Raw genomic sequence first — 8,678 nt, 5'->3', positions numbered from 1 at the left:
CTGGCCTGTACTCGAAAGGCAAATTTATTTTTGTGAAATATTATGTTTAAGAAATAAAATTTTTATATACATGTGTGGATAAATGTTTTGGAACAGCTTAGGATCAATTAAAATGGTAAGCTTGCCTTAAGACAATCCACACTATATGTTCTATTTTCTTTTATAAATCAATTATTTCGACTATGCAGAATCGCTCATATCTTCTTACTTAACAGCTAATCGAAAATATTTATTGTAGATATAATAATTATATATTAATATTACTGTTAAAAAACTGTAAAATTTGCAATTAAGCAATTTTAAAAGATAATATTTGAAGAATGGGAAAATTAAGATCAATTTCATAAATCTTTAAACAGTCTTTAACACTAATTAGAATACATATGAGTGAAATAATAGCTGTTTGCCAATATGTGATTCTGCATTGTTACATTTGCTTCCAAATAAGTCGATTATTTAGCCATCTTTATTGCCAAGGTCTGTCAAGGTACTGTAAGTACCTTATGGATAATGACCAAACTGTTTATTTCATATCTTGTTTTAAGGACAAAAGTCGCAAGTATTTAGAAGTGTAGATGTAGATCATAGAGTATTACAAAGAATTTGGCACAGTCCGATGCACCCTATTTTATTACAAATTTAATCACTTTATTACAAATTTAATTTATAATGATTTTTAATCAAACGTAATTAATTGTGTTTACCTGAATTTAAATTATAACATTAGTATGCCATACCATACGTACATCGGTGCACCTGGCTGAGCATCCCGAGCTTCGAAAGTAAAACTAAGCGAAAGAAAGTAAACAATCTCTATTTTCCACATGTCTGTGAATGCGTGTTTGGTGTTGCTTTTGAATTAGGGATGTTGGAGTAACAATAATAACAAAATAGTACCTTATAAGAAAATATGCCGATAGTCACTTAATATTACACTTTCTTAGATATTTATTAATATTTTTTTAAGTAGAACATTTTAGTCTCTCTAGATTAAGTATTTCCATTATAAATGACATGTATATATTACATTTAATAACACACGATTATTTCAGTATTGTACTGTGTCTAACACCGATGTATTTTATTACTTGCTAAATATACTGTATTGGGTGCCTTTTGTAGAGAACTCAAATGTTTTTGTGAACATTATCACACCGTATTATCTACCACGTATGTCTACCATTTCCAGTATGTAATTATTTGCCGGAATAAATATTTTGATGTTTCATATGTTTCGAATGATTATTACAATCGCCATTTTGGCATTTATCTAGTTTTTGCACGTAATAAAATTGCTACAAATAATTTAATAATTTACTTGTTATATGATCAATGCAAAGCGTTTTTATATCTTATGTAACATGTCTTAATTGAAATGTGAAAAACAATATCTTCTAAAACATTTATATTGAAGGGCAAAATATATAAAGTTCATTTCTATTAATTGCATTTGTTAAGTTTTATTTTCGGATATGATCGTCATATTAATTCGAGAAAAGCAATTATAAGTGGCTGCAATGTTTAATAAGTATATGCTAAATATCTTAATGATTTGAAGCAGTTACAAGGCACGCGAAAGGCATGTAAAAGTCATTATTTTGTAAAAGAGATATTCTTTTGTGTTTAACCTAATTTTAAGCCATGCATATATTTAAGTTCTATGGAAAAGTACAATCATCTTGATAATATATATTAATAGATTATAAGTTATATATATTTTTAAAAATTTACAGTTCGAACACGACTAGTCATTGTTTCTTTAAGCATAGAAACGATTACAAAAACACTACATAATAAAAATTAAAAAATCTCCCCCTTCATCGAATTTTTAAAACTACAAAACTCATATAGCATTTTAAATATGTACAAAAAATATGTCCACGAAAAATAAAAAATGTATAAATATCTTAGAAATTTGCACTTATATAAATAGCAAATAATTATGTTATATTATTTGCAATTATATAACAGTGCATTTCGTTTTATGTTTAAAATTGATATCACATGCAGAAAAAGTCATTGTTTGTCACAAATGTTTTTTATCTTGTTTTAAATCGTCAGGACAAGAAGCAGATTTCTTAACACTTGTGAGATCTATTATCGAATTATTTAAACCTGGTTCTTGTTTTTGCGATTCTATTTGTTTCTTTTTTAATAATGATCCTCCTGTGAAACCTAAAGACGAATAATTGCTCACCACTTTATTTCTTATACCGTTATCTCTTATATAATTATTAATATAATTATTTCAATGTCCAATTTGATAATTTTATACAAATTCTCATGTAACTTACCTAAAATGCCACAACCTACAGCAGCAAGACCTCCAATTTTCAGTCCAGCTATTAAACCTATTGGTCCTCCAATACATGTGCCTATCATAGCGCCTGCTAGGGGATATGCAGCAACTTTATATGTGGAAGCCTTTTGCAGGTATTTTGCTCCTTCATTCACGTTCATTTGAGTTTCTTCCATATTATCTTCCATATTATCTACCATCTCCTTCTGATCCTATAAGATTACAAAATATGCATTTAAATAATAAAAAGTAAAAATCTGCTTCTCTTTCCCATGTGCTAATACGCGAAAAATTTAGAAACAATTTTTTATTTAATATTATCTTTTTAAAACATATCATGTAATACAAAATAGAATTATACTCACATGTACAACTTTGTTAAATTCGGTAAAAAGTTCGTGCAACTGTTGTATATCTCCCTGCAGACGATTCCAGACATGCAGACATGTCTGTTGACGCTGCAAATTTTCCTGTTCTGCTTGCAGCTGAATACTTATGTTGTCAAGTGGATGTTCGATTTCATTTGGTTGGATCTCTTTGTTTGTAGGTGATATAGGTGGTGATGTCGGAAAATTCAGTTCCATTTCTGTAAACAACACATTTGTCAGATTAAAGAACTCTTCCTATACAAAATAAATAACAATAAATAAAGGGCAAAATAAGAGTCAAACACATTTCAAAGTAAGAGTCAACACATTTGTGTTTACATTAATTTCTTAGAATTTTATTGATCAAAAGAGTATGTTTCTTACCTAGATATTCTTCGATCGCGCTCATGATGCTTGACCGTGCATTTGTTGTCAATTTGTCAAATTTACTAATGTCAACATCGAGGACCTGTGCTCTAAGAGTATCCATCTGATACAACAACTCTTTCAATTGCTTGACGATCCGAGAGACATTTATATGTTCCTTCCATACCTGTTCCCAATCATGCTGATCTTGATACTGCAAAGATTTCAATTGTTCGTATTAAAGACTTTAAAAATATAGGATATATAAAACTGCATGTTTACCTTCTTAATATTGTTCTTGTGTCGCTTTAACAAATTTACATGATGTGGAATAGCAACATTGAAATTATTGATCTGGATTTCCAGACGTCTAATAGGCTGCTTAATCGTAAGATTCTCCAATGAGGTTGACATGCTTCTAGCGATGTTTTTCTCTCAGTTACGATACTGTATATTTTTTTATATCTCTTTTGTTCCACAGTGTCAAAGTCTACTCTTTTGATTCCAGTCTTTTTGTAGTTCTTACAATGAAAATTCTTCACGATGAAAACGTTGGTGAAATACGATAACAGTTTGGTAACTACGTCTTATTATTTCAACAAACGCACGCGTGCCCTGTGTACACGTTATCTCTGTCCAAAATAAATGATCAGCTGTTATCGCTGTTGATCGCGTACACTGTCAGAAAAAGACTGATTCTCTCCCCATCTGTAATAGTGAATTCGTACCAAGTGGCTACAAGTTTTAACATGACACTGTAAGATGGCAGATAATGTATCTTTTTATGCCCGTTTCTATCAATGTTTAAATAAAATCTTTATACTAATAAAACAAAAAATCTCCGGACAAAATATTTTTATATCAATGTAATATTTTTACTAATCTCTCTTTCTAATATAGTATTTAATTATACTGAAACTAATATATATTTTATTATACAAAAATGAATTAATTATAAGGATGCTCGGAAAAAGTCCAGAAATTATTTCTAAAGCATTTTATTTTGCAAGTATATTGACTTATAATGCCAGTAAAATATTATATTTATTTATTTTTCGATCATTATATGAACCGTTATGATTCTCAGTGAGACGTTTAATGCACTTATGATTGGATTTTATCTTATCTTCTATCTATAGTCCCTGACCTTGTATTTTTACTAATTTCTATATCTTTATATCCTTCATATTTTATTCATGCTATATTATAATTATATTTAGTATTGCTTTTTAATATCAACTTCAAACAGTCTTTAATTTTGTCACATTTTGAGATACAATGCTATTCGTAATTATTGTGATAAATAATTTATCAAGTTTGCATGTATATTAATATAATATTTCATATACGAGTATTTCATATTCTAACCTTCTTTAACTCATTTTTCGTTTATTACACGGCTAATAAAACTACAAATAGAATTTTATCGCGAATTCCAACACGAATTATTGCGCCTAGAGCGGGCTTTGTTCGTAAAATACAGGAGAAATATTGCCTCAATGAACGCGCATATTTCGCGTTTACCGCTCGTCAAAAGTGCGCTTTTGTGCAAATGATCGCAAAATGGAACGTCAGGCGATGTGACATTTCACCAAACTTCCTGAATAACGAGTTGTAACGATACAAAAAGAAGAATCTAGCTAATTGCGATTAATCCTGATGCCATAATCTTTGCGCTAAAGGCTACAGCACACACTTTCTTTATAATAGTAATCGTAAGAATTAGTCATAAGTCAATCATACAAAGACGTATTAGTATCGTGAGACATTACTTAAGAGAATTTTCAATAACGAAATTGACAATGAATACCAACCATAATCGTGCATGTATGGCAATATATATCTGGAAACCAGGAATAAGATTGCATTCGAAAACTTCATCTGAGATTCTCGAAATGTATCATTTTATCCTTATTTCACATCTAATCTAATGAGAAATGATAATGAAATTGACCTCGAATTGACGTCGAAATTATCAAATCGAAGTCGAATCAATATCGATTCGACATCGATTTCATTGTTATTTCTCACTGGGAATAAACGATAAAAATATTAAAAAAAGAATAACCCAATAAGACATTATGATATCAAAATGATGTCAAAATGAATTTAAAAATAATCATTAAAAGTCATTTTTCAATCATTTCCGATTTATTTTAATTTCATTTTGACGTTATCGTCACTTGTTTTATTTGGGAACGCGCTAGGCACTCAGGCGAATAGTTTCTGAACGCAGCCTAACGAGCGCGCCAAAAAGCGATGAGCTGCGCATGCGCGGTCGCCAAAATTATCGTCACCATTATTTCGCGCGTTTCGCGTCGTTGTTGGCACGCGAGTTTCCGTGATTTCCGCATGAAAAAGTAGTCTCGCGTACGAATAAACGTCGGGAGTGTTGACTAAAGTACGGAATAAAGTACCGAGTAATGCTAAACGTCGTCCTAAAAGTGGTTAATCGACGCGCGCGACAATAGGTAACGCGAATAAACCGCCGCCGCCATTTGTGCCAAACATTGCCGTATTCGTTGTATGTCCATTGGTTCGAAATCGTGCGTTTGACACGTTCCGTCAATAACATAATCGGTTAATCGTCGCGTGTACACCTTTATATATCGTTTTCTCGCTACATCGCGCATTGTGCAATCGGGTATTAAAAGTGTCGGCCGGCCTGTCGAATAGACGAATTAATTCAAGTACGTATATACATGCGAATTGTAATTGGGGATTGGATTTTAGAGTTGCTTTATTCGTTACCTTCCAGTCAAAATATGAAGCTTGAAATTGACATTAATTTTCTTTCTGCCTCCTTTTTCTTAATTAAATGCTACACTATGGAAATAATATTCATTAGATATAATATCTAGATATATACTCAATCCAATTAGATTTTTTATAACTTTCATAAAAATAAATATATTGTAAAAAAATTATTTTATTTAAAACGCTAGATATATTAAGAAACGTAACGATACCAAGTAAATAATATCCCGGGAAAAAAATGTTTTATATATATATAATTATATATAAAATATGTCCATATATGTAACATTTTTTCCTGGGATGCATCTTTATTAATGTAAAATGTTAAATATTATGAAAAAGTTATAAGCAATGTGGAAAAAACATTGGAAAGAAAAATTTTTTTTTATGCCATACCGAAAAGATTTAAGGATGAATATGGTGATAATATTGATAACTAATAATTTTTAAGCAATTTATATATAATTATATTTATTGCAGATGTCGCAGATTTATTTAATGGAGTTGATGAAAGGCAATGCCAGATGATTCGTGATATGATTGCAAGATATAGTTGAGATGCACATGATACAAGCGTCGATTATGGATAAGAAACAATCCTGGGTATGTCTGATTAAAAATTTTTTTGTTAAGCTTATGGAAAAAATAATTAGTACACTAAAAATCTGTTAAATAAAGAATAATTATGTAGGAATAAAATTTTTTGAGAATTTTCTTACTTGAGAGTTTAATATCAAATTTCTGATAAAAGTGTAGCAAAGTATAAATAATAAAATAAAAATATATAAAATATGTATAATATAAATAAAATATATGATAATATTATATAATAATATAGTGTATTAATTGCATTATATAATTATATAATATAACATAATATAATATTATATAATACAATCTTATATAAGAATTGAGTGAGAAACAGCCCTTGTTAAGATATTTTCATCGTATTTATTTTTTTGCGTGTTAATATAATTAAGCTTTGCAAATTTGTATGTTTGATTACGTAGAAAACGAGATATTTTATAAATATAAATAACTTTATAATTTTAAAACATGATTGTATTTAATATAAATATCATATTTACATATATAAGACAAAAGTGATATTGCATAAACAGCAGACTATTTAAAAATAATCTCATTAATTTAATAACAATGCTAATGAAACCAATAACATTGTATTAGAATAAAAGCCAGTAGTAGTATTTGTTAGTATTTGTTTTATTAATATTATTATTTAATTAACGAGATTATTTTTAATTGAACTGCTATTAACTATGTTAATACATTATTTTTCCCACGTAAATATTCAGAAAATCTTGAAACGAAATAATTACTTTTAACGTGAAATAAATTATATGGTACGATTACATGGATTTTTTGTTCCCGCTATCTTTCGATGCGAAAACTCTTAGAGTTAGCTAGTATTATTTTAAATTTTAATGACACACATGAGAGATGCATAATCTATCGGAGGAGTAGGAAATTCGTGATAAAGGATCAGAAGAGAAGCCACGAGTGGAATGCACGAATTTCACGAGAGTCAGTCGATATGTCGATTTACCGTATTAGCTTTGACACACAATCCATTTCCACGAATTCGACGTGAACGGCACCCGAGGTCCGCGTACTTTTATCCCGTGTCCGACGAAAATTATGGGCAGCACGCGTGCGAGATGTATGCACCGAGATGATCAATTATGCGATTCCGGTACTCGGTGGGTTCGCGGAATCCCGGTGAGTTTTACAGGGGGTCGCCGAATGTACAATTTGGTATAAAGCCCGACGAAGCTTTTGGTAATGAAAAACCGATTGCGACCAAATAGGCTCCGGGCTGCTGGTGACGTGTAATCGAGTCTTCTCTTCTGTCGCTTCGTCGTATCCACCCTCGGCCCCTTTTTGTCCTCCCCTTCGTCCACCCCCGCGTCCACATCTCGTCCTCCCTCTGTCCCTTGGTTTTCTCCCTGTCCCATCCGTGCTTCTTCCTCCACCCGTGATTTCTCCTCCGGCTTCCATTAGCCGCCATACGTCGTCTGTACACAGAGATCCGTTTTGTCCTGCTTTCGCATGACCTTTTATTTCAAACTACCGTATTCAAATTACCGCGGGCTATCTGGATATTCGATCCTTTGACCTTTTGTCGCCGGACGTTTAGAAGCGCTTTTAAACACCGGCCAGGATTTCCTTCATCGTTTACCGCTATCTAGATTGTGTTAAATACAGGATAAAGAATAATTTACTTTTTTTTTGAATTATTTTCAGTTAGGGTTGATTATTTATGATAAGTATGCCCTTATATGTACATAATTTTATTTTGCACATACAAAGTATTATTAATTTTTCTTGAGATTTTTCTCAGTGATTCGCCTTTAATATTCACTTTTAATCTTTAGCATATTTTTTAAAATATAAAACCTTGAAATTATTTAATATGCATGAATGTAATGGAAAGTTGCTTTTCTAATGAAAATGCTGTTTTTATCGTCATAAATTTTTAAATCCTAAAACGCATTTTAATTTTGTTGTTTCTGACGTTAATAGTTCTATAGATCCAACTTTTTGAGAAATAAACAAATCCTAATTTTAAAAATATTAAATATACAGAAATAAATTTCTTTCAATATATTCTAAAACTGCTTTAATTTTTAGCGATTGTATTATATGATGTACACATAGCGATAAAAAGATCTTATTACTTTTATTACTAAGAATATTAATTTGTTATATCGACTTGTTCACCAATTATATTAGAAGATAATTAGATCTTAATTTTGCATGGAGAAGAAATTGAGATTGCAAGGAGTTAAATTTGTGGATAAATCTACTATTCCAATTTACTTGATTTACATCTTATATCTTAGATATGTGAAATTATAATAATTATA

At 30.3% G+C, this 8,678-nt stretch overlaps 1 protein-coding gene and 1 long non-coding RNA gene across 2 annotated transcripts in view; one reads left to right on the top strand and one right to left on the bottom strand.

Annotated features, from left to right (window-relative positions):
- Window positions 1-2,015: 2,015 nt before the first annotated feature.
- Window positions 2,016-3,741, bottom strand: LOC108751527 (syntaxin-17). Its single transcript, XM_018491763.1, has 5 exons — window positions 3,316-3,741; window positions 3,052-3,247; window positions 2,665-2,885; window positions 2,295-2,511; window positions 2,016-2,175 (listed from the first exon to the last, which is right to left on the bottom strand). Exons 1-5 carry the CDS (start codon window positions 3,445-3,447, stop codon window positions 2,027-2,029), a joined length of 915 nt encoding a protein of 304 aa, XP_018347265.1. The 5' UTR covers window positions 3,448-3,741; the 3' UTR covers window positions 2,016-2,026.
- Window positions 3,742-5,331: 1,590 nt separating this feature from the next.
- The window catches only part of LOC108751531, a 42,353-nt gene continuing 39,006 nt past the window's right edge, over window positions 5,332-8,678 (top strand). The window contains exons 1-2 of the long non-coding RNA XR_001939496.1: window positions 5,332-5,723; window positions 6,271-6,393. This is a non-coding gene — a long non-coding RNA (uncharacterized LOC108751531). The remainder of the gene's footprint in view (window positions 5,724-6,270; window positions 6,394-8,678) is intronic.

Source organism: Trachymyrmex septentrionalis, unplaced genomic scaffold (assembly GCF_001594115.1).
Source record: "Trachymyrmex septentrionalis isolate Tsep2-gDNA-1 unplaced genomic scaffold, Tsep1.0 scaffold49, whole genome shotgun sequence".
Taxonomy (NCBI): Eukaryota; Metazoa; Arthropoda; class Insecta; order Hymenoptera; family Formicidae; genus Trachymyrmex; species Trachymyrmex septentrionalis.
The sequence above is the reverse complement of the archived record's forward strand: the minus strand, read 5'-3'. Positions and strand labels throughout refer to the sequence as shown.

What these genes read in the sequence shown, in the direction of transcription:
- LOC108751527 (XM_018491763.1), bottom strand. Translation starts at nt 3,447, where the DNA reads ATGTCAACCTCATTGGAGAATCTTACGATTAAGCAGCCTATTAGACGT. An exon ending in CGCGATCGAAGAATATCTAG is followed by an intron (nt 2,886 to 3,051) that starts GTAAGAAACATA and finishes TGTTGTTTACAG; the next exon opens with AAATGGAACTGAATTTTCCG. An exon ending in AATTTAACAAAGTTGTACAT is followed by an intron (nt 2,512 to 2,664) that starts GTGAGTATAATT and finishes GTAATCTTATAG; the next exon opens with GATCAGAAGGAGATGGTAGA.